This window comes from Myotis davidii, unplaced genomic scaffold (assembly GCF_000327345.1).
Source record: "Myotis davidii unplaced genomic scaffold, ASM32734v1 scaffold89, whole genome shotgun sequence".
In the NCBI taxonomy this organism is placed as follows: domain Eukaryota; kingdom Metazoa; phylum Chordata; class Mammalia; order Chiroptera; family Vespertilionidae; genus Myotis; species Myotis davidii.
In genome coordinates this window covers 3,847,782-3,874,249 of record NW_006300372.1, presented here as the reverse complement: position 1 = coordinate 3,874,249, position 26,468 = coordinate 3,847,782, and the positions used below count along the sequence as shown (strand labels likewise).

General features: G+C 44.0%; 1 protein-coding gene across 3 annotated transcripts in view; it reads right to left on the bottom strand.

Moving 5' to 3' along the window:
• SH3RF2 (SH3 domain containing ring finger 2) overlaps positions 1-25,844 on the bottom strand; it is a 96,601-nt gene extending 70,757 nt beyond the window's left edge. For all 3 annotated transcript variants that reach the window (XM_015572628.1, XM_015572629.1, XM_015572630.1), the window contains exons 1-2: positions 25,718-25,844; positions 24,250-24,733 (exon numbers count right to left, since the gene is read on the bottom strand). In XM_015572628.1, coding sequence (XP_015428114.1) covers positions 24,250-24,627 — 378 coding nt within the window. In that variant the 5' untranslated portion in view covers positions 24,628-24,733; positions 25,718-25,844. The remainder of the gene's footprint in view (positions 1-24,249; positions 24,734-25,717) is intronic.
• Positions 25,845-26,468: the final 624 nt, after the last annotated feature.

Sequence of the window (26,468 nt, the reverse complement as noted above, 5' to 3'; positions counted from 1 at the left end):
TAGTTAAGTTTATTCCTAGGTATTTTAATTTTTGGTGCAATGGTAAATGGGATTGCTTCTGTAGTTTCATTTTCTGTAAGTTCACTATTGGTGTAAAGAAATGCCATGGATTTCTTAGCATTAATTTTGTATCCTGCTACATTGCCGAATTCATTTATTAAGTCTAATAATTTTTTGATGGAGTCTTTAGGGTTCTGTATGTACAGTATCATGTCATCTGCAAATAAGGACAGTTTTACTTCTTCTTTTCCAATCTGGATGCCTTCACTGTCTGCTTTTTCAACTTCATTGTTCCTCTTTCTTCCTCTGATGTTCCAAGTTCTCTCATTTCAGAAACTTTGCACATGCTGTTCCTCTGCTCTGAACCCTCCGTGTCATATTTTTTACTGGCTAACCCTAACCCATCTTTCAAGTCCCGGTGGAGGTGTCATTCACTCTAGAAAGCATTTCTTGACTCCTAGGCATGGCAGGTGTTCTCTCCATGGGACCCTTTACTTCCCCAATCACAGCCCTTTAATTACACATTAAATGACTGTCTCACTCCACCAGAGCATGAGTTCCTTAGGGGAAGGATTTATATACCTTGTTTCCTCTTGTATCTTGCATGCCTTGGTGAATAAAGTAGCAAACAAGCCAAAGTCTTGCCCCCATGGAGTTCAAGCTAGGATCAGGGTATTGTACATTGCCAGCCCCAGCTTCACTTTGGCACCAGTTACCTTTAAAATCCCTCTACCAACTAGGCCAAGTGACTTGCCACGATGCAATGCAGATATCCTCTGTATCTCCTACAAGGGTGCAAAGGATATAGGAGCCCAGAAGATACTTGAGCTTCCTGTGACATTTGCCCCTTGAGGCAGTGCTCAGGTTAGGGAAGGACTTCACAGCCAGCCCATGCCCCCTCCTGGCCCAGTCACCAGGGATTGCCCTGTGAATGGCACCCTGGAGCCTGGTCTACAGGGAGCAGTGATGGTAGTGGTCGTGCGGGCCACATCCTTCTAATGCCTTTGCTTCTGCACTCATTCCCTTAAGCAGACAGCAAACCAAGTTTTCCTGAAGAGCAGAAATGGGGCCTTTGCTATTCTGATGGGATGCTGGAATAGTCCCTGTCCTCTCCAGCTACTATAATTAAAAGCATGACATTTCTTTTTCCTTCCGCCTTCTGTCTTTCTCTCAGTTGGTGTTACTAGGTTTATTTATTTATTTTCCAGATGAACTGATACAAGTTAAGTTAAATAGCATGCCCTAGGTCATCAGATCATGAGTAGTATAGAACCTATCTGGTTCTAAATCCCAAGAAGTATATTCTTTGAAGAAAGAAAGATCTGGGTTCACATCCCAGCTTTTCCAGTTCTAGCTGGGTGAACTTGGCTCCATCTCCTCTTTAAAATGGTGATAATAACAATCTTATACAGTTGTTGTGGGGCTAAATGAGATAGCCCATGTACAATGCTCAGAACTTGGTAAGTGCTCAAAATTGTTAGCCATTATCATTATCATTGTTATTACTTCTTTATTATTCCAAGCCTCATGCTTTGTCTTATGTCTTAACCTTGAGGATTGATCTAAGTCTGGCCATTCCAGAAATGATATTCTTGTTTATCCACACTCTGCTGGAGTCAGCTAGGACAATGCAATTTTCTTCTTCTAAACCATAACACCTAGCACATGGCTGGCCACAGTAGGCATCCTGGTCAATCCTTGTAGACGGACTGTCAGAATGATCAAACTTCATTTATCCTTACCTTGACCTGAATGGTTTATATTTCTGCTTGGCCTCTCCCATCATAGAAAACGGAACAGTACTGAGGAATGAACTCAGGCTTTGGAGCCATTTGCCAGCTAGAAGACTTTAGAAAAACAACCTACCTGTTCTAAGCTCTTGGACAGTCACTGTGAAGGTTAAATGACACATGTGAGGAGCCCTGTACACGTTGATTCCTTCACTTCACCTCTTCCCTCAATTAGCTCCTATAAGTAAAACAGTCACTTTCTGAGGCCTGGATTTCGAGGGAAGGAGAACGGCAGTCTATTTATTGGCTTTTTGCTTCATTTGCTTACAAACCAACAAAGCCTGCTCATCAGCTTGTGATGGGTAGGAGAGTTTCCAAGCCAAGGGCTCAGTTTGTAGATGAAAGAAATACGACTTCTTGCAGAGTTCTCAAGTTCAGACACAGCCATGCAGGTTATATTCATAGGTTGTTTGAGGCTGGATTTCCAAGTTCTTACAAGAGAAAGTGGAGCCCAGGTCAAGGAGAACTAACCCGATGTAAAGGAAGCTTCGAGGCTAGAGACTAAGTTTGGAAGTCCTTGGAACCAAGTTCCCATTAATACTCCCTATGACTCAAAAATGACTCAAAGTTTCATAAAGAGATTGCTTTTTCTCCCTTCTTTTCAAATGCTCTTGAGAATAATGTGGAGATCAAACTAAGAATAATGAGGAGATCAAATTTGGAACCATGTCACTAAAATCACATGTTCATTAATTATCAGAACGTCCCCTGATATATACCAAATCTGTAAAGTTCACTTCCCTCTTAAAAAAATTTCTCCAAGCTCTGAACTCATGTAGTTTCTAGGGGACTGGAAAACTGAAAGAATAAATATTTTTTAAGTACATTCTTCTTTTTTCTTTTTCTTTAATATATTTTATTGATTTTTTACAGAGAAGAAGGGAGAGGGATAGAGAGTAAGAAACATCAATGAGAGAGAAACAATGATCAGCTGCCTCCTGCACACCCCCTACTGGGGATGTGCCCGCAACCAAGGTACATGACCTTGACCAGAATCGAACCCGAGACCCTTCAATCCGGAGGCCGACGCTCCATCCACTGAGCCAAACCGGCCAGGTGTAAGAATACTTTTCTTATACTATCTTTTCATATGGGACCAGTCAATACCCAGTAGGAAGGACATCAGACATAGCATAGTAGTCAGGACCATTGCCTTGGGTTCAGATGATATCAAATATCAACTGCAGCCCTTTGTGGCAGTGGGAACTTGGGCAGGAAAGCTACTGAATGTTCCTGAGTCTCAGTTTCCAGTATTTAAAATGGAATGATGATAGTAAATATGCCAAAAGGTTTGGCATATAAATAAGTTAGTGCAGGTAAAACCAACGTGAGCAAGGGCTTGGTCATGACTAGCCATCATTATTATTGGGCGATATGAGTAGATTTCTTTTGCACCTGAATTTCTTCTTTCTTGATAAAGTAGACACTTTTCAGATTAAGGAGATGGGGAGGGAATACCTCAGAGTTCTGGGAGAACGTGCTCATGATATGCAGCGCTACCCTGCGACCCAGGTTATCCAGAATCCTGGGAACCACACACCCATGGTTTCCCTTTTTACTCCAACCTGCTTTGCCCTCTCACCCCTGTAGCTACATAAACCAGGTGGAGAATCAGGAGGTGTCGGCATCTGTCCTCTATCCCTTTTCATCACCAATCAGTGACAGAGGAACCTGGAATCCACCTGGTCCAATATGCCTATAGTGAGCATCTTTTGTGCCTCCCTTCTCTCCCTTCTTTCCTTACCTTTCGCTTCCCACCAACTCTCCTTTCGTTGAAATCCCATTGCACTGTCAGCCTTGCACTGCCTACTTGATGATGGCATTAGAAGCCTTGCCTTCTTTCTCTATTTTTTTTCCTATAACTCTTTTCTCTCAATAGAATTCTAGATCCAAGGGTAGGAATTGTGCCTCCTGCTTCTTTATAATCTCCATGGGGTCTTGCTATCACTGTGATTTTTTTTTTATCACATTGTACATTTTTTATTGTTGTTGTTAATCCTCACCTGAGGATATTTTTCCCTTGATTTTTAGAGAGATTGGAAAGGAGAGAGAAACACACACAGAGAGAAACATCAATCTGAGAGACACATCGACTGGTTGCCTTCGTCAGGGCCAGGGATCGAACCTGCAACTGAGGTACATACCCTTGACCAAAATCAAACCTGGGACCCTTCAGTTCCCAGGCCGACGCTATTTCCACTGAGCTAAACTGGCTAGGACCACACTGTAAATTTTTAATAAACACTTGATGGCTTGATTTATCTGTTTGGCAGCAGCATGTATATATGTACACACCTTTGATTATGAGCCCTTGATATAAAGGATGTTCTAACCTGGGTGGGTTATCTGGCTAGACCCGAGAAGCAAATTCAGGAACCTGTATATTGCACCTAACAGTTTTTAAAAATATATGTCGTTAAAAAGTAAAAAAGAAATATTATCTTCTCTGTTAAAAAATCTAGACACTATAGGAGTGAGAGGAAAATATAGCCTCTTTTTTTGTTCTCTCTTCTATCCCATTTCCTGGTCAATACAATCTCCATCTGCAGTTTGATATATGTGCTTCCGGATTTGTACTATCCAATACTGTAGCCACTAGCTGGCAAGTCCAATTAAAATGTGCCTTAAATAAAATAATTAACTGGTTTTCAAAGGCCTCGTATGAAAAAAGAATGTAAAGTATCTCATTAATATTTTTATACTGAGTATGAGTTGAAATAACATTTTGATAAATTGGGTTCAATATCAATATTAAAAATTAATTTCAGTTTTCTCTTTATTTAATGTGGCTACTAAAATTTTAAATTATATGTGTGGCTCATACCATATTTTTATTGGAAAAATGTTCTAAATTTTTTAATGCACAAGCAAACCCATATGTACATGCACAAACACATATGTAAATAATTTTAACAAAAATATGTATGTAGTACATGTTCTGTAACTTTCTTTGTTCATTTTGTTTTGAGCCGTCACTCAAACAGGAATCTTAAACAGTATTCAGCACAAACTAAGACTGCTGTTCCAATATCATTGTTCCAACTGCAGATTTTCACCCTAAGTATAAAAGCTGAAGCATTCTTATTCCTTTGAAGGGTTTTTATTTATAAAGTAATTACTTCTCTTTGTTTCATGACTACCCATCTTATCACTTCTTCATTTCCACCCATAGAGTTTGGATTGTTCTGAGTGCCAGAATTATATCTCATCTTTCTCTTGTATTCCCCCAGCATTTGGTACAGTACTGAATACAGAATGTGTATTTTAATTCTTGTGCACTAGAACCCCTGTCTAGAGAAGAGAGTTTTTATTCAAATCACTCCCATTGGTCTGAAAATAATGGAAACAACAACAGCTAACATTTATTGAGCATTTACAATGTGTTCAGCATTGTTATAAACTCATCACACACATTGTCTTCCTTTATTCTCCCAACCCCATGAAATAAGTGTTACTGATTCCACTTTAGTGTTGAGGGAATTGAGTCTCCAAAATAGATCTCAAATATGTCACTTTTCTGTCTCCTCGGTCACCATCCTCTCTCTTTGCCATCCTCTCCTATTAGGCCTCCATTTCCACTTAGCCCTCACTCAGTCCTTCTCACTAAGGGAGCCAGAGTGATCTTTAGAAACACAAACTAGATCATACCGTTCCCATTTAAAACTTTTTGGTGGCTTCCCATTGTCCTTAAAGCTGATTGGGTTCCTGCCTCCCTTACCTCTCCCCTGTGACTCCTCTCCCATCCTTCACTAGGCCTGAGGTCCCAACTTCTAATAGCTCATTCTCCCACCTCAGGACTTTTGCACAAGCTACTCCTTTGCCTCAAATACTCTTGCCAAACTCTTTAGTTGGCTTATTCCAACTTATACTTCACTTCCTCAGAAAGTACACTTTTAATTATGCCTCTCTCTTTAAGAATAGGTCAGAGCTTTAAGGCCTTTTTCCTTACGTTCCAATCACACTTTAAAATAATATATTTCTTCCCTAGCCAGTTTTGCTCAGTGGATAGAGCTTCAGTCGGTGGACTGAAGGGCCCTAGATTTGATTCCAGGTAAGGGCACATGCCCAGGTTGTGGGCTCGATCCCGATAGGGGGCATGCAGGAGGCAGTCAATCAATGATTCTCTTTCATCATTGATATTTCTATCTCTCTCTTCCTCTCTGAAATCAATACAAGTACATTTTAAAAAATAATATATTTCTTTGTGTTTTACTATTTAACATCTTTCTGATGAGACTACATACTCCTTAAGAGCGGAAACTGCCTCTACCTTTTCCTCCACTGTGTCCCCTCTAGGCCTAGTCATCTGCCTGGCATATAAGTAGCTGATAAATGAATGTTTGTTGAAAGGATGAACTGATGCTTAGAGTAGTTAGTGTAAACACTGATCACATTAGTTCTTTTCAATTTGCAAACCCCCACCATGCCATCTAATGCTCTCTGTGCAAAAGGCAATGTTTGTTGAAAAGAATACACTTGAGCTTCCACTTTCTTTTTCTTCTCTTTATTTAAGAGAAGGCTGCCATCACCCTAGTCCAAGAAGGCGATGGCTCTAGATAGCAAAATAATGATTACTTGGAATAGTTTTACGATAATTTATAACAGAGCATATCAATTGACCATTGGTTATTATGGGGCTAATATATCCTAGGTAAACAAGTGAACTTGTATCACTTTCCAGTCTGTTCTAGTTTCTCAAAGTCACAAATTTATGACCTAACCTGAGGGTAACCACCGAAAAAAAAAAACAAAAAACAACAACAACAAAAAGACCAAGGCAGTGCCATTTCTAGGAGGAAAACAAAAATTGCAATTGGATAAGGGTTTTTCCAGTTTTTGCTTTTTGAACAGCCTTGTCAGATATAACAAAAGCCTCCAAAATGAGTTTGCTGCTTCACTTATTCTCAGAACATATAAGAAAATGTCTTTCTCTTAGAGTATTTTTCGTGAGAACCAAGTGGAACCCTGAAGGGGATCACTGAGAAGGACCCACAGCCAAAATTGACAAGGGCAGGTTTCTACAACATGCCCAGTTATTGTTTTTGCTGTAAATAGAACTTAACTGGAACTGCAGTTTTTGGACTTTCTGGTAATAGGAAGAGCAGCAATAAAACCTCAAACAGCCCGGCTGGCGTGGTTCAGTGGTTGAGCACGACCTATGAACCAGGAAGTTAAGGTTCGATTCCAGATCAGGGCACATGCCTGGATTGTGGACTAGTCCCCAGTGTGGGGTGTGCAGGAGGCAGCCAATCAATGATTCTCTCTCATCATTGATGTTTCTATCTCTCTCTCCCTCTTTCTTCCTCTCTGAAATCAATAAAAATATATTTTTAAAAAACCCAAAACAATTAAGGGGAACTCCAAGGAATCAATGCTGGGGGTGAAGGGATAGGGTTGCAGAAAGTCCCCTGATGACATTTCATCTAGCCCCTGTCCTCATGGAACTTAAGCAGTTTCCAGTGATGATAGGAGGGTTTTGGTGTTTAATCAATCTGGCAGGAAATGGTTTTTCTTGTCTTAAACCAAATCCTCTTGTGCCATCGTTTAAATGCATTGTGTCCCATTTGTTTTCAATGCAGTTTTGATACTTTTCACTATAAAGTTTTTGGTTGCTCACTTAGCTGAGCTTAATCCCTTCATTCTTCAGAACTCTTTTGTATTGGGATAAGGGGGAAGTTCATGTCACTTACAACCAATTCTATAAAGTCATCCATCCATCCATCCATCCATCCATCCATCCATCCAAGCATCCAGTATTTATTTTGTGCAAGCTGTAAAAAAATAAATGGTTGAATAACATAAAATTATTGTTCTCAAGGAACTGAATCCTGAAGAGAAACAGATAAGAAATACACGTCAATAGAGGGAGATAAGTGTTATGTTGGGGGACGTATGGATCAATGAGCATCCTGACTTACACAGCCCTTTCTTCCCTTCTTTCTTTCTTCCTTCCTTCCTTCCTTCCTTCCTTCCTTCCTTCCTTCCTTCCTTCCTTCCTTCCTTCCTTCCTTCCTCTCTCTCTCTCTCTCCTTTTCTTGCCTCATTATTTTCTGAGTTTTAGACTAGTGGTGGTGGTGGGGGGCGGGGGGCAGCGGTTATAAGGCAAAACCATTCATGTATAAGACCTACGAAGGCAGGCTAAGGTAAGTGCCAGGTGAGTGTGGCTATAGGGACTGAAGAGGGAGACAGTCTCAGAGGGAGACTAACAGAATAAAGAGGCAGCATTTGAATAGGTCCTTAAAAAGTGTGGGCAAAATTTTGATGGAGTGATTTTTGGGGTGATGAAGAGTAAGATAGAAAGTCAGAGGGTTCAGAGAAATAATCAGGTATTGGGAAGTTCTTTGAATTTTGGTTTCTATTTGCTTTTAACTGCTGAACATAAAAAATTAAAAATCTTTAAAATGTACCCATGATTTAAATGCATTCTGACTGAGACATCCGTCTGCAAAGAATCGCTCCTCTTGTGAACCACGTGTCTTTTATTCCCCACTAATTATGCCCAGTCTCAGTGGTGCAGGTCGGCTGACCCTGCCCTGCCCTCTGGCTTCAGGGGTGGTCATGTGACTTAGTCCTGACCAATCAGAGTATTTCTTAAGTCCCACGGGCAGCCAATGCTCAGAGGGGCACACAGGACCTGCAGTGAGCTAATTGGAGTCTCCTTGGCAGAGCTGTCATGGAAGACACCCTCAATTTCTGTAAGATTAAGAGCTTTAAGAATGAGGTAGGCTTTGGCTGCCGGTATTTTTCTCATAGAACCTTCCTGAGGATAAAGGACACAACAGAAAGTTGAGCTGAGAGACAGAAATACAGAATTCAGATGACTGTGAACCCATAGGTCACCTGCCACCCTAAGATCACCTCTTTAAATCTCTGTGAAATTACCAACCCTAGTCACTTTCTCCTCCCACCCACTTTTTTTTTTTTTTTTTTTTTTTTTTTTGGCTTACGTCAGTTTGACAAAGAATTTTACGAAGTACCACTAAAAAGTCCTCACACATAGAGTTGATAAACTGTGTTAACACAAGGGGAATTTTCTAGGCTAAGTTCATCTTAAGTATTGATAAAAATTGACACTTCAAGTTAACATCTGGCTTGGCCAACTTTTCTTTCTTGCTGAACTGATGACCTCAATCAGCAACTTCAGTTAAAATGATAAAACCACCTGAGGATAGCACATGGCCAAGTGCATTCAGGACTTCTGTTTTTTAGATCAAAGCTCCAAAATTCTTCTAATCATTATTCGCCATGATTTTTTCTTCTATTTTAGGAATTTGAGTCCTTTCATTCTTTGGAATCCTGAAATAGTTTCCTATCTGCACCTAGAATGCCATGAGTGTTATTTCATCCACACCTGCAATGTTATCTCTCTCTCTGGCTTTTGCTCTTCGCCCCAGATCAGAAAGAGGCAGGGGTGGTGCTTTCCTGAGAAATAAGAAAATTCTAATGAGTCAACATGTCTTTATTCTACCACCAAATTAGGGAGACTGTCACCAGGGACAACAGAAGATGACCTGCCTCTCGGGAGTTTTCCCCTCTACAAACTCTTTGGAACTGGCATGAGGCAAATAAATAAATAAATAAATAAATAAATAAATAAATAAATAAATAAAAAAAAAAAATAATAATAATTATGTAGGAATGCAGTGGCTCCTGAAAAATCCTACTATCTTCAAATTTGTTATCAATGTCCCCTCTTCTTTTCTCTCTGCAGAAATCAAAGCCGGAGGTGCTCATTGTAGGAGTACGTGTTAGCAAACCAAATTGCAGCATCTGTATAAAAATTCCACTGGTTGCTTGCTGCTCTCAGTTACCACATTCTCTGTGGAATGCATTGTAACTTCCTGCCCTGTTTTTTGATGAAACTAAGGATTGTATTTGCCATCTGCCTTGTCTTTTGGGCTCTTCTTGATCCCACTTTTGATCCTGCTAATGTATCTTTAAGTGCCAATAGCAATTTTACATCCTGTTACCATATTGTTCCTACATAAGAATCTCATTTTGTATTTCAGTGGACGTCCACTGGTAGAAATGCCAGCTTTCCATTTATCAGAAACAGTATGTCCCCTTTCCCCCATTGAAAAGAAATGAGACAGCCACAGAAGTTAAACACAAGTGAGGTCAGTCAGCCTGCCCATCTTTAATCAAGAGTTCAGGGAACAAATATTTTAAATATAAGGACAGAGGACTTTAGTTTCATCTTTTCTTCCCATAACAAAGCTCAAGTGTTTAATAAGAATGAAAAATACTGTAAATACGTTGTCGGTCCTACAAAGAAGCCAGGACTTGGAATCAGGCCTTATCTGTCAAAGCTTCTGGATTCTGTCCAGGAGGTGTTTACTAAGGGCGAGGCACTGGACTAGGTGGTGTGACTTTCCTTTTCTCTGGGGTAGTAGATAGAGCTGGAAAGATGTAAATCTGAGCTGTCTGTTGCTGTGTTTCTCATTGTACATATTTGTGATTTGAATGCCCTGCTTCTGAACCTCCTTTCTATGTTCGGGAACTCACCTACCTTATGAATTTTGGTGGGTGGCAGAAACTGCCTCAATATTAAGAAGTTGCACACTCCAGCTTTATCAATATTGTTTTCAGCCAGGGATCTAGGCGTTGTCAGTGATAGGGACCTGACTTGAACTTCAAGTTGGCAGTTAGTGACACAAGGAGGGGACCAGGAAAGACTTGTTTCCACCTCTGTGGGAAAGTGGTGGAGGCTTACATCAAGGTTGACCTCCGACCGCAGCCACAGACAGGGGGACCCAGGGGGGCCTCAGTGTTCAGGGCCATCAGGGTCCACCCTAGGGGTCAGCACTTAGTCATCTGGGACATTGTTCTTGTCAAGGTGGCTTCAAGTTAGGTTTTGTGTCCCTCCCAGAAATTCTGTGAACTACCTAATATCCTTTTTTATTAATCCTGCTTCTTCTTAAATCTTGTTATGCAGCGGATTCTATTGTTTATGACTAAGAACCCTGAGGGACGCACCTTCTGCAATTAAATTTATGGAGAATTTGTCCTAGTGGTTTGGCTTAGTGGGTAGAGTGTCGGCCTGTGGAATGAAAAGTCCCAGGTGTGATTCTGATCAAGGGCACATGCCTGGGTTGTGGGGTTGATTCCTAGTAGGGGCATGCAGGAGGCAGCCAATCAATAATTTTCTCTCATCATTGATGTTTCTATCCCTCTCTCCTCCCTTCCTCTCTGAAATCAATAAAAATATATTTAAAAAATAAATTTATGGAGAATGCCATTTGCAATTGGAGAATGTGACACCAATATATAAAAAGAGTGGAGTCAAGGCAGAGAAGAGTGATCTGACAGGACAGTCTGGGTTCTTCGGGGCCCCGAGACCAGCTTGAACTCTGAACTTCCCATTCTGTGACTAACAAATTCCCACTGTGGCCTGAGCTAGTCTGAGGTGGGTTTCTGTCGCTTGCAACTAAGAGTTCTGGCAAACACAGATGAAAGTAAATGAATATGATGTATCGGGAACCTCAAAAAGATTCATCCCCTTTGACCCAGTAATTACTTTTTCTATTCTTTGGAAATAATTGAAACTATTAAAAACCAAAACAAAAATGGTGGGTGGGATTGAGCAAATGGTTGCATAAGGAAGTGCTTCTAGATAACAATATCCCTGAAGTTGGACCCACCTTCTTCCAATTCCATCATCAAATTTTTCAGACCTTTTGCTTTACACTTGAAATATTTTTCTGTCATTGCTGCCTTAGTTTTATTCTCTGTCTTTCTTTATAGCTTGTTTCTTGTCCTTTCCCCTGTGTCTTTAGAAACTGCAGTTTGAGATGTGACATTCTAGAATACAAAGGAATTAGGAGAGTCACTCAGTCCTGCACATGTGGTGGATACTATGCAATTCTGGAGAGACCAGATCTACTATACACAGCTAGTGTGACTTGAGGGAAGTTTATTTTAATAATGTCATGTTAATAAATAAAAAGAGGAATGTGCTCTGTAGCCTCTTTGCATAAGGGAGGCCAGAGCCACTGTGAACCAGCATAACATGATGGTTAAGAATGTGGGCTGGGAGTTAGTCTACACGGGAAACTTTGGGCAAGCTACTCAGTACCCCTGAGCCTCAGTTTCCTTATCTGTAAAAGATAGAAGATGAGTCTTAACAGCTCTGTGAATTAAATAAGCTTTGTAGGTGAAGTATTTGGCACAGGCCTTTGGAAACTCTAAAAATGGTAGCTATTTTTCTGTAAATCCTTTAAATTTATATATGTCATTCTTAAAAACATAAATGCAGACACTTCTGTATCATTTGCATATTCTGTAAAATATAAAAAGGACAATTTAAAATTGAGTTGATGGAATCCTGAGACTCAGAGACGCTGGGACTTTTTCTCTAACTGTAGGAATTGCTAACGTTTATTAAACACTCAGCTATAGGTGGGGTCACCTGGTTGATTCTCAGCTAAGAAAGGATTAGAATCTGCCTTTCCTGAATTTCAGGCTCATATTTTCCCCACCTTTGATGGACCATGATGTCTATCCCGATGACAGGTTTCTGAAATAAATGGGGCAGAGATATTTTGTCCTGACTCTGTTTACATTTCAGGAAAAGCAGACAAGTTGTGGATCAGAGCTGGTCGTATCTTCCCAAGCAGTCCTCCCTTGTACACTTGCTTCCCCCTGCAGCTTACCTCCCTTCCTCCTTATTCCGTCTTGGTTTCTGTTGCCCATCTAGATCTTACATGTGCCTTTTCTGCCTTTCCCGTGCCTGCCCTCCTCTTTTCTCTGACTCCATTTCCCCCTCTCCTGTCACCTAGACTCACTTGTACTAAAGCCTTAAATTTCTGACCAAGTGGTACCTGGTTAAGACATAGCATTATCATCAACATGGAGCTGGACTGGCTATAGATTACATCATGCTCCAGAAGCTTATCAACTTTAGAATGGAGGCACTGGAGTCAATAGGAACTCACCGGCAACCGCTGACGGTGCAGGGCTCCGTGCGGCTCCAAGGGAACAATGGGTTTGTCTTAACCCTGACTGACCTGGTTAAGAGCCCAGACTCTAGTCTAGATGCAGGTAGAGCCGAAACCGGTTTGGCTCAGTGGATAGAGCATCGGCTTGCGGACTGGGGGGTCCCAGGTTTGATTCCGGTCAAGGGCATGTACCTGGGTTGCGGGCACATCCCCGGTGGGAGATGTGCAGGAGGCAGCTGATCAATGTTTCTCTCTCATCGATGTTTCTAACTCTTTATCTCTCTCCCTTCCTCTCTGTAAAAAATCAATAAAATATATTTTAAAAAAAATAGATGCAGGTAGACCTGGTTTAAATCTTGGCTTCGCCACTTAGCAGTTTCTGCATCTGTCAACTAGGATAATACCTCGGACCTCTAAGGGTTGTTGGGAGGATTCAAGGACACCTAGCTTATTTGTCCCAGTGTCTGGCACATGGTGTGTGCCATGTGAGGGTCGTAGTTATTAAGGTGTTGATTAATAACCCTGTCCACCTCCTCTCCCGCTTCTCCCTTTCTTGGTCCCTCCCTCCTTGTCCAAGCAATCAGGACAAACACATCAGGTGATGAAGTTTGTTTGATTCTTTAGGCCTTGGGATACAGAGTGGCACGGAGAAGTTAGGAAATCCAGGACATGTCTTAACCACAAAGTTTTATGATTATGAAAATAAAAATCCCAGTGTTTCAAAATTTCAGGAAACAAAAACAAAACAAAACAAAAAAGGTTTCATTGCTAATTCGTTTCCAATACAAAGGGAAGTAAAAGGAGGAGATGGGAAATGTTCTTTTTTCTAAAATTCATGCTCCTGCATCCTAGAACCTTGTTAAAATCTCTCAAGAGGAAGAGACCCCTGCCATCTCCTTCCATCCTTCAATCACCCTATTCCTCCTTCCTTCAAACATGGAACCACTCCAAAGAGACAGTTAAAATCCAGAGGATGATCTCTCCTGCTTCTCCAGAGAGCCAGGAAGGGAAGTTTTCCCTTCTGTCCCTCCATCTCTCTGCCATGCCTGTTCATTAAGCAAAAGTCCCCAGCAAGCTTTATTGCAGCCTTGTTTTTCTCATACCCCAGTGCTTATTAATATCACAGCCGAACAACCTTCCTGAACACAGCTCTGCAGAGTTCTGTTCCTGCTCCATGCCACTGAATCGGCTGCATTGCCTTGGCAACCAATTAAAATACTTCTGTGTGTGTGTGTTGATATCGTCCTTAATTCTGCAAAACCAGGGCAACCTGCTCGGAGGGCTGCGGCATGCCAGGCGGTGGATGGTGTTCTGCATTCTGGTTTGGCTTCTTTTTTTCACCTCCCAATTACCTCTGAATCCCCTGCGAGCACCTACATGCCACTGCTAACACACCTGGCCTTAAGTCAAGAAACACCCTTTTCCACAGGACAGGGGTTGGAAGGGATCCTGGGGACAAAATGGCCAGTCTGTCTCCCTTCCTCTGGCCTTAGGAGAGACACCAGGAGCTCCTGAGCCATGAAGCTGCTGTATCTAACTATAGTTTCTTACAATACAGGGAACGTGATGCATTCAATAATTAAACATTTACTGAACACTGGCTGCTCAGGTACTATGCCAGGTACAGAGGAGAAATAACACCTCCTTAGCCACAGGGAACTTATGCGTGCTGTGAAGGCCAAGGGGTAGCACTGGGGACTCTGGGAACTTGAGGAGGAGCTATGGCCTCGGCTCAGGATGTGGGACAGAGGGCTGACTTCCTGGAGGAGCGAAGGCCACATTGAGACCGGAGGACGGTTGACGTCAGCCACATGGGCCAGTGTCCCCGTTGGATGGATGGTTTCATTCTGGGCAGTCTGGCTGACACCCTCAGCTGGTGTGGTTTGCTTCAGGCACCCCTGGGGGTGTTTGCCCATTTCTCCCATCTCCAGGCTAAAGTTTTCCTATTAGCCTTTTTGGGAAGGGTAACAGCGAGTGATCCAAGTTCTCTCACCTCTTCTCCTGGCTCTCCATGTCGTGCCTGGGAGTGGAGGCTGAAAGGCACAGTTCCCCAAACTAGCAGCCTCAGGACCACAATGCCAGGACTCTCAGTTATTCTGAGGTTTGCAGACCTCAGGGCCATGGGTTTCTGTGAGTGCCTGCATGATAGGACTCAGATCATCTGCATGTTTAAAAAGTGCAATAACTGCCCTAAACACAAATACAGGAACATTTACATTTTGATCTGTAACACTATTGAGCACAGACTTCTTATGTGTAGAGAAAACAGTGGTATCCATCTCAGCGAGTTGTAGGAGTGAAGTGAGATCCTGTAGGTAAACCGCTTGACCCAGTGCCTGACGCACAGTAAGTCCTTTGTTTAAGATTTATCAAGAGCATCATAATTACTAGTCTATGTGGCCGTCTCCCAAAAGACCAGGAGCTCTTTGAGGACAAGGGCCATATATTACTTGCTTTTGTACTTCATTGGGACCCAGCAAAGGGTCTTATACATGAAAGGTATCCCCTACACGTCTGATGAAAGAATGAGACACCGAAAATGAAAATAAAGATGCCCCACATTTATTGTCACTGAGCTGACAGTGTCATGCTCTGTGCTAAGAACTTCACAAGAATGCTCTTGATTTATGCTCCATACAATGCCGTGGTCACTCTTACCCCCACATCTACGTGCAGTAAAGCAGCAGCCCAGACTGTGTGTTGGCACTTTAAAAGCTTAGCCGACCAGGGTAAGTGCAGGTAGACAGTTAACCTTCACTAGGAGCTTGCTTTGCCCAGACCCTGTCTTTACAGGTATCACCTCTTTAGATCCTTCCAGTAACTATGTGAGGTGAGCTTGCTCTTCCATTTTACAGCAATGATGTCCAGAGTTGCTCCGTAACTTGCCCAGAAGCACACGGCCAGGACACACAAATGGGGAGCCTTTATTCTGAATCATAGTGTTACCTTGTTTTCTGATCTTATTGGAAGTCTAAGGCCAGAAGCAGCAGAAAATTGGAATACATGTTTTAAATATGACACTAAAACATGATTCCTCTTATCCAAAAAGAAGTTTTGTTCTAAGGACAATCGTGGGGGGGAGGGTTATTGTTTACTGGGTACAGAGAGCCAGGACCGGATGGCGGAAAAGTTGTGGAGATGGAGAGTGGTGAGGATTGCACAACAATGTACATGTACTTAATGCCACTGAACTATACACATACAAATGGCTAAAATGGCAAACATGCTCTGTGTGTTCTATATATACATATATGATGTAGGTTGGGCAGCATGAGAGGTATAGGGGCCACGGTCCTACCTGAAATTCTGTCTTCCCTTCATATAGGAGTTCAGGTCAATTTAGTGCCTAATTCAACAGCAAAATCTTTTAGAGACTCTTCCTTTCTGTCACTGGTATCCCTGTGACTAAGTGTCAATTAAGTCAAGATCAAATGTTCCCCCAAGATCAAAGGAGCACATGAAATCTGTGGTGTCTGATGCAGAAGTTTAGCCATATATGGAATGCCATTTCCTGTCTTCTAAGTGTTAGCAACTCATGAGCTAAGTGGTTTTGAACCTGGCCCACTGTGTTTTCAGGAGAGTACTATTTGTCACGAAAAAGGTACATAGTTGGGTAACCCACATCTAGACTATTTCTGTCTCCACATGACTTTATGCCTAATATAACGTGCTGCGCACTCCTCACACAGCTCTGTAATGGCCTGACTCAGGAAGTGATCATTTCTGTATCAGGAGGAGTCATTCTGTGATGCCATGAAGTGTACCATGCATTTATTCACCCATTCCAAAAATATTCTGAGGCTCCTGATATGAGCCAAGCTGTAGGCTGGCTGCTCTGAGCACAGTCTTGAAAGATAAGACAACTTGCCTGTTCTCCTTGTGCTTGTAAAAAAGACAAGGAAATGAGAGAGCTCAGAGGTGAACTCAGCTACTATTTGAGTCCTGGAGTCTGAGCCTGTGAGCATCTCTGGAATGAGCTTTTGATGGTGTGAGCTTTCAAGGCAGAGCCTAGCACAGAGTAAGTGCTTAGGAGCAGTCTATTGAATGTCCTGGCTTCGGAGCTGGGGATCTGGAGTGGTGTGACCCTGGGGGCTGACTCTGAACGAAGTTGCAGGAAGCTGCTCATGTAGGATGGGTTTGTCTTTGCTTTCCTGTGTTTTACCACTTTGGCATTGCTGGCTGGTGTTCCTGCATGCGAGGGTTAGCAGGACACCTGACCATTCAATGGAAAAGAACGACTGTCCGCCGGTGAAGTGGAGACTGCTCCTCACTTACCTAGCCATCCACTTGGAGCAGAAATACCTTGTTTGGCTGCATGGCATCCATCAGGCAAATACAGCCCATGGGCCATGTGATGACATGTGACAAGTGGGCTGTGGAGAGACTATTACAGAGTAACTGACATGTGCCTTCCTAGTGGTGGTTTTGAAGCAGGCGTCCGATCACCCAGTCTCTTCTCTATTTGTTTCCTTCTCCCTCTCTTCCAGCCGTCCTTCTGTTGGAGAGGTCCTGTCCTACCTTTCCTGGCACCCACGTGTCCAGAATGGACCGACCCTGCCTCTTTGTCCTTTGACTGTGTCCTTCCTGACCATTAAAACACCTATTGTTTCTAGGAAGCTTCTTTTCACTGGCCACACTTCATTCCCTCAAACTGTCTGACATTTTCATAGATCATCATTTCTATAGTCTAAGGCTTCTTTGTCTTAATGAACCTTATTGAGTTGCAATTTACATACAAAAATGCACTCTTTTTAAGTGTACAGTTTGATGAATTTAGACAAACCTATGTACCATCATATAAAACATTTGCATTACCTCCCAAATCACTATAGTTTATAGTTTTGCCATTTCTAAAATTTTATATAAATGGAATCAGACAATATGTACTCTTTAGTAAGACACTTCTTTTTTCATATCTTACTGCTTCTAAAATTGGATGTATCTTAACAGTGAATATCTAACATGATAGTGTTTCTTTTTTCCTTTAAGGGCTATAACTAAACAATATATCTTACAATGGATAATATCTTTAAGTCAAATATATTATAGTATGCATGTGTGTGCACATCTATGAGTGTATACATACATAGATGTATACTGACTGGTTGTTTTTACCATTATACAGTAAGCACTGGAAGGTTTGGCCTTGCTGGGTAGATTCCCGCATTGCCTATGGCCAGAAACTACTTATGGGAGCTAAATAAATACTGCAGAAGATGGTGATAAGGAGTTTCAAACAGTTTTCCAAAAATATCTTCTAATGACAGGAACTTACTGAAACCTCCTCTTGGAATGAGTCAATATCTATAACTATTATAATAAGAGTTCTCTTTGGGGCTCAGCTATCTCTGCATTAGTATGAGACAACATTTCCCAAAGTTTGTTCCATGGACAATTAATATTACTCAAGGTGCTAATAAAAGGGCGGACAAGGGTGCCGCTGCCATAGTAATTTGGGAAACATTTCTTATTATAATTTACCGCTTAGACCAGTGATGGCGAACCTATGACACGCGTGTCAGAGGTGACATGCAAACTCATTTTTTTGGTTGATTTTTCTTTGTTAAATGGCATTTAAATATATAAAATAAATAGCAAAAATATAAGTCTTTGTTTTACTATGGTTGCAAAGATCAAAAAATTTCTCTATGTGACACGGCACCAGAGTTAAGTTAGGGTTTTTCAAAATGCTGACACGCCGAGCTCAAAAGGTTCGCCATCACTGGCTTAGACATTCACAAGTCATGCTAAAAGTTCTGAAAAGTCCTGCAGCAAAAAGTAATAATGATATTTAAGTCTGTTTTATTCTTGACCCTGGAGCTCTATGGAACATCCATTAGTAGCATACAGTATACACTTATGAAAGACAGATCTAATATGTAAGCATGAATTAAAATGAGAGAGGAAGAGAGAAGATGAAGACACTGAAGAGAGCTGTGTTTGAGCTGGTCCCAGCTAAGCCCAAAGCTATGCAGTGGCATCTGGAAGGGCTGGATGAGGGTGCTCTTCTCCAGTCAAGGGCGAAACAAGCACTTTCCCTCATTCCATAATCTCTTTAGAGTATGAAGGGACATGTGGCATGCAACCTTTTATAAAAGGAAGAGAAAACAACACACAAAATATGCATTGCCTAATGCCTGAGGTGACATGCCCCCAGGTGCACGTGGTGGATAATTGAGGTTGAGCAAGGAGAACCTCCTGCCCTCCTAGGCCATCCCCTGGGGAACGAGCTGTTGTGTCTGTCCACTGTTTGGCCAGACACCTTTAACTGATGGGAAAGCTGTAGCAGGTAACAGAATGGCTTGCTAACACAGAAAGGAGCCCACATACAGGGATGACCCTGACCATGTAAACGATGGCGAAGTCCTTCCCAGAAATAGCATTGGTCCAACACCCACAGAGATGGAAGGAAATCGGTGGGCTAGGTGAAAATCAGGCAGAGACGAAAGGAGATGTTCATGAGCTCCCTTTTAAAAACTATTTTAAACATTATCTATCATACAGTAAAATGGACTTTTCCCCTGTGGTATATATTTCTATGAATTTTAACACATATATAGACTCATTTAGCTGCCACCACAAATAAGATACAGAATAGTTTCATCTCCCTGATGCTGTCCCTTTATAGAGTCACATCCTCTCCTAACCCATAACCCCGGGCAACCACTGAAAACCAGTTTCCCATCACTACAGTTTTGTCTTTTTGAGAACTCCCTTTACTTTTGCTATTCCCTTTCCTTAAAATTTTAACGGCAATATCTGCATGTTTATATGTGGGTGCAAAGAACTCCAGATCCAATGCCAGCAGACTTCCTCCTCTATTATTATTGTTATTTGCTGTTGCTAACATTTATTAGCATCTATTATGTACCAGGCATGTGTACTAAGCTTTTTACATACATTATCTCATTTTAATCTTATAATAGCCTTATGATACATGTATGCTATTGTTATTTCCATTATACAGAAATGGAAACTGATGGTCAGAGAGGTTAAGTGACTTGCCTAAGGCCTCACAGCCAACAAATAATTGAATCCCAGCACAGACCCTGCTCCATTTGACCACAGTCCTTAAACACTACAGTAAGGAATTAAAGGGAGGGAGTTGTAACTAGCAAGGAGGTATGTCAAGAGATTTTGGGGGCAGAGTCAATATGGGGCCATGTGGTCTTTCCAAAGGTTTGCAAGTGTGTGTGAAGCTGGAGAGCCATCTCCATCTCCTGAATTCTCAGCCCCAGTTCCTGCCTTTGTCTCCCTCCATCTGCCCCATGTGGTCCCCGCCGACCCAGGTGACACCTACCTGCTGTTTGTAGGGGCTTAGGATGGTTTCAGTCCCTTTGCAAATGTAGCAAAAACCACTCTCTGTGTCACGGCTTTGCTGCCGGACACAACAGCTGAGACTCAGAAATGGGGGCTGGTTTCCTTCTGGTTTCTACCAGCCCCAATTCCCCCATGTGCTCTCTGACCTCATTTTCCCCCTCGGTTGCTTGCAACACCAGCTGAAAAAGTTTCTGGGAGACAGTCACCTGGTCTGTGTGCTGGAGGTGGCAGGTGTGTTCTCGCTGAGGTAGGGCAAGTGAGATAGGAATGTGTGTGGTTGGCATGCTGCTCAACAAAGAAGGGAGAAAGTCCGGCCCTGCCAGACCCAGGGCGGCAACTGTTGTGTTGTGGGTAGTGGGAAGCAGGGGAAAGGAAAGATGGAAGTTCATGAAGAATGGGTGGTGCTGGGAAGTGGACCAGGGTCTTGCCCTGCATGTGGTGTTCCTTTGAGCGTGCTGTTTGCAGAAGTGATGTTAGCTGGCAAGTGTCCTCCTAGAATCAACTCCTAGCTCCCAAAGGGTCTTGGAAGAGAGCTGCCAAGTGAGCACATGCTGGAAGAATCACACACCTGATTCATGGCCATAGACCATTTGGAGACAAAACAAGCCAGAAGTCAGGGTACCAAGAACCGTCTCTGGAAGACACCTAGTTAACACTTAAGAGGTGAAAGAGGGCGTGTAATTTAGAGTGGAAAGTGTTGAGTCACTTCAATAACAACAGGTTACACTTATGGAGCACTTAATCTGAGCCAGTCACTGTGCTAAGAGCTAAGTGACATGAATCATCTCATTTATTTCTCACAACAACACTCTGCAACAGGTATTACTATTACCTCCAATTTACGGATGGAGAGTTGGAGGCCCTGAGGTTTATGTGACTCACTGAAATTATACTATTGAGGAGAAGAAGCAAGATTTGAATACTGGTATTTTCAAACTGAAGCTCGCAAACACTTCGCTTCATCGCCTTCTTGCCCATCTTAATCCAGAAATACTGTTAAAGGGTATCAGAGGGAGGAGGAAGAGAGATCAGGTACTCAGGAGCCCAAAATCTTCTCAAAGGCTTGCAAAGGACCTTGATGGCAGTCTGGGAAGGAATAGGAACCAGTGGGGTTTCCAGTCACGGGCCTCCCAGGAGTCTGTTGATCTTACCTGCTGGTCTGAAATAATTGCATGCTGTAGAAACCTACAGCCATTTCTCAAGTTTCCTTTTTACACAATAGGCTTGGGAGGGTTTCAGACAGGCAGGCACAATGGGCTGTTTTTTCTGTCTTGGGCTGGCACCGTGAAGTGGGACTGCTGGTTCCACCCTCGCATGCTGGCTGGCACAAGGAGCACCACACCAAAAGATCTTGATGAGCTTGTTCATCAGAGGAGCCTATGTTCACTAGAGTGAGCAGGGAAGACTTTGGACTTGAGAGCTGACGGAGAGGAAGTGAAACTTGCTCATTCAGAGTGCCAGGCTAACATGAGGGCTTCTGGAAGAGATGTTTTACAAAGTGGTACCTGTGACAACAGGTCATTTATGTCCCCGTAGAGGAGGCACTTTATACTTAGTATCACCCTGGTCTGGACTCATCATGGACTCAACTTCAATAACAACACTTACGATGCTCTCCAGCAAGGGCTATCACTCCTTCTGTGTTTTGTAGAATGCCTCATGCACAGCAGGCCACAATAGACAGTCAATAATAATGTTTACTGTGATAACGATCTTCCAAATGCCTTTCATCTACGGATCTCAAAGTGCTTGGTAAACACTAATTAGTTAGGTCTAGGGATAGCTCTCTGTTTTTACAGTGCATTTTCCTATTTTACAGAAATTTAAATTGAGACCCAGCAAACTTAAGTGGCTTGCCCTGAAGTCATACAGCAAGTTTAAATTAATGATAAAAACGATGCTTTGCATTTCATGTCATGCATACGCATTCCATAGCAAACGTTTTCTAAGGTGATCTGAGTGTGTGGAAGCAGGTGGGTAGCGAGTGTTATTAATTGCTGAGACTACATTGGGTAAACTGAGTCCAGAGGGTGCGTCTCCTGAGTGAGGGTGCAATCCCACTCTGCTGACTCTCAGAACAGAGTGGGGCAGCCCCGGCCATCCTCAAGTCTCTGAACTGAGGGAGGCATGGCTGCTCTCACACATACAGGAAAGAAAGCTGTATTTTGGGAGAACAGGTTGCAGAATGACAGCCATCGTTACATCCAGGAATGAGTCTGTTCATGTCCCCACTGAGAGAGGCTACAGGGATGAGGTGTGGCAAAGGTAGGAAAGGCAGGCTCAAGGAAACGAAGAAAAGGCGCGGATGGGGTGGCTGCCAGCCCTGCTCGCTGGCATCCTTAGGAAACCAGGTCCTTGCTGAAAGGGCTTGGTTCCTTGTTTCAGCCTCACGGGCAGGACTTGGTCTGGTGAGACGTGGGGGAGGGGCTGTCACTGGCACTTTGCTCCGATGTTACAAGTCCCTGTGAAAGAGTTCCAGGGACATGCAGTATCTTAGCGGCTGTCTCTTACGTAGGACCAGCCCTGATCCCCACAACTCCCTCTGCCAGGAGGGGCCTGGAATCCTCTAGGGCACAACAGCTTGGCAGCTGTGGATCCATCCGTTGCTACCTTTTCTTAGCAATATAGCCACACGGAAAAAGGCAAAAACATGAACAAACACATTAGGCGGCGATAAGGGACCTGCCTCCTCCCAGTCTGGCAACACGTTCTTAGTGAGTAATGACGCTCTGCCAAGAGGCAAGTCCGACTCTGCAGCGTGGGGGAGGGGAGAGGTTGCTGCGTCTTAGGAATTCAAAGGGAGTTTTGCCGCTGGAGATAGAGCCCATTCTCTATGAGATTCTCCATAAACCACCCCCCACCCCACCTTTCCCAAGCCCGTGGATTCTGACGGATGCCGAGGCCTAGTGGGGAGCCTCCAAGAAGGGTGCCAGGCCCTCTTCTGGAATGTGTTTCACACACACAGGCACAGTGGCGATGAAAAGTCTGCAGGGATGAATTCATGCCAATGCCAGCTTCTTCCCGCTCACACTTTTGAATGTTCCCACACTCTCCTACTGCCCGGGGGCTTGAAGGCGCCGCGAAGCAAAGGAGGGGTGAGCTGTTACAAGAAATAGTTTAGAAAGCTGTTTGAATGCACAGCACTAGCCTGCTCTCCGCTGGGGAGGAATCGGGAAGACACTCCCTCCCACTGCCACTCTTCCCCGCGGGGAGTCCTGGGAGTCTGCGGCCAGAATGAAAGCTCGCTTTAGGTAAGACATCACAGCACGCAGCTTTGACTTTCTAAGTATGCCAGCGACTCAGGCCACAGCTTGCCAAGTCCACTCTGGCGCACTGACTGCTGGGGTGACAGTGCAAATTGTCCTGCTGGACTGGCAAGGACCACATCCTTCTGAGAGATGTGCCCTAGCACAACTTCCCCCAACAAGGCTCCCAGCCAGGTCGCACCAAGTCCCCGGGATGCGCCTGCCCGGCTGGACAGAGCGATTGCACTGTCCAAACACCAAAAGCATCCTTGGGTCATGTCCTACACGGCTCTCCTGGCTCCGTTTGCTTTTATACTGCAGCCACTGACATGCATTTTATGTGTTTTGTTCATTCTGTAAAGTAAGACACATCCGTTGTACGCCCCAGCCTTCCTGTCAGCCAGTCCACCCACACAGACGCTCCCTCCTGCACCACCTCCGGGCGGCAAGAGTCTTGATAGCTTTGAATGGATTGTGAATGAACACTGTCATAATAGCACTTTATGGCCGGGTCGGGGTGGGGGCGGGAAGATGGATTTGGGTAGCATGCAAACGGAACCTGACATTTGGAAACTTCTCAGAGATTCCCCAAAGCAACAAGCAGTTGGATTTGTTTTCCCCTCTCTTTCCCATCCTTCCTGCCTTTTCCAGGCACTGGGTTGGCCTCAGAACAGAAGTAAAAGACCAACAATATAATCAAGGAGGCTTTCCTTATCCTACTACCCTCTGCACGAGGGACCGGGAAGCTTTCACAATTCTAAGAACCACAGGAAGGATTAGATAGGTCAGGATCCCACCAAATTTCAGTCGAAGGATCACTGCCCACAGAAACTTATCTCTCAGGAATCCTGGCGGCACCGCTTTTGAAACGTAACTGAAAGCGATAAACCCTAACTGCTGGCACACACAAATCCAACCTCCAGGTGGACACGAAAGAACAAAGGAGCTCTTGCTTACCCCATCCATGTGGATTCTGATGTTGGGCACAAGTCGGAACGGGCTGGCCTGCAGACCTCTGGGGTGAGTCCTGCTCTTCCTGCCGTCCTGCAAGGCCAGCACGCCAGGCCTGCGGAAGGAGCCCCCTCTCCCGGAGCTCGGCCCCGAGCGCACGCCGTCCAGCAGGCGCACGAGCAGCAGGTTGGCCGGCAGCGCCTCGATGCTGCCAAACACCAGGGTCCTGCATTCGGGGCAGCGCAGCCCCTTGTGGGCCTTGGAGATCCTCTGGAGACATGGTTTGCAGAAGGTGTGCTGGCAAGGGAGGACTTTGGCTGTGACATCGAGCTTTTCCAAGCACACGGGGCACTCCAGGAGATCAAGTAACGTCAAATCATCCATCTTATTTTAAAACTCTAGTCCTGACCCGGAGGGGCAGAGTCCACATGGTAGGGTCAGCCGAGCCAAAGGAGCAGAGACGAGCTCTTGAGAGCGTCCAAACTCCTGCCTGTTTGCGGGAGAGAGGAAGAGAGGAGAAATGTGAGTGCTCAGAGAGAGAGATTCCACCTACATGGAGGCAGTGTCTCACCAGGCAGTTTGCGAGCACTTTGTGCCAGCACCCAAGTTTCAGTGACTCATTCTGATTCAGTGCTGGCAGGTACAAGACCGACTCCTGCTGCCGGAGGATCCGAGGGAGCATTCAGCTCAGCTCGCTTACTCACTGCCTCCCATGTGCAAGGCGAGAGCACGGAGCAACACTGGCCTAGGAAGTGGCACCCCCATGCTCTCTCCCAGCCAGGCTCGAAGGGGGTCCTTTACCCTCCAGACGGGAAGTCTCAGCTGTCATTCAGAGCGCCCTCAGAATGCAGTGTGTGTGGAGTGCTACTATCTCCCCGTCCTCCCTCCCCGAGGTTTAAGTTTATCGTCTGCAGCACATGCAGGTAGGTTACAGTTACGTAGATACGTTTATCTGAAGCTCATGCAGATGCAGAAATATTTCCTTCACAGTGCATCTCCCCCTGCACTTTGTTCTAGCAAAGGTACAAGAAAAGCGACAAGAAACCGGTTTTCAAAGACAGAGACCATAGCCTCAGAGGTAGTATTCCTCCCACAAGATAAAGTCAAGCAGCCTGTTTAGTTACTTTGACAGTTGTTCTCAGTTTCAACTGAAGCAGATAGCAATTCTGGATTGCGTAAATAACAAGACGGAGCAGAGTATACGGGTGTGTGTGTGTGTGTGTGTTTTCCAGAAAGCTTCCTTTAGAAAAGCCTCCTGGGAATAGGTCAGCCGCCCCTCACAGTTGCTGTTGCCATTGCTGAGGCTTGGGTGAAGGCAGCAGCCAGGAGGTTGGGCAGGAGGGGGGGGGGGGGGGGCGCTCTAGGAAGCAGAGCAGACCTGACACACCAGGATGAGAGATGGCGCCTCGCCTGGCCTTCCCAAGACAACTCTCCAAAGATGTCAGCACTGGGGAGGTGTGCGGCAGCCACTAACCTTGAGCTTGTAACCGCAGCTGAGTTTAGCTCAGCTGGATCCTGATCCTCGGTCTGCTCTGTCAGGCTCCCTCCAACTCGCTTTTCCCCGGAGCCAGGAGCCACGCTGCCTGCTGCTGCCTCTGCTTTGAAAACTTTAACAACTCTGAGTCTTACTCATATCAAGGGATCGTCTTGCCCAGCCCAGTTAACCCTTTCACCGCTGGGCGGCCAGCAGCAGGTTTTCTTTGAGTTCGCTCTCTGCTACTGATCCTTCCTTTCTGTAACTGAGTCAATTTCTGGGAAAAGATTCTAAGGGGCAAAGTCTAGGTCAGCCCCGAAGGCCGAGTATTTACAGTTTATGTTTTCACCTTTCTCAGTTTCTCTCCTATCCAAGAAGTGGAAACACGTTCAGTTATAAACACGAGAAGGTGATTGTGCTTATTTAAAACCTTTATAAGAAGTTCTTGAAAAGGCCAAACATATGGATGGTAGCTTTCATAACAGAGATAAGCCGGCCACCCAAAAAGCACTGCTTCTTAATAATTGTAGCCAGTTCTTGAACTTAGAGATTTGAGAGGGACTTCTGTGATCTTTTTGTTCAATCTCTTTAAATTAAAAAAAAAAAGTGTCGTAGTAGTACATACACATCCTTCAAAAATCAAAGCACAATAGGGTTTTAAAAAAGAAAAAGCAATGATCCCAGCTCTCCCCCGACCCCCTAGAGCCGTGCTCGGCAAACTGCGGCTCGTGAGCCACATGCGGCTCTTTGG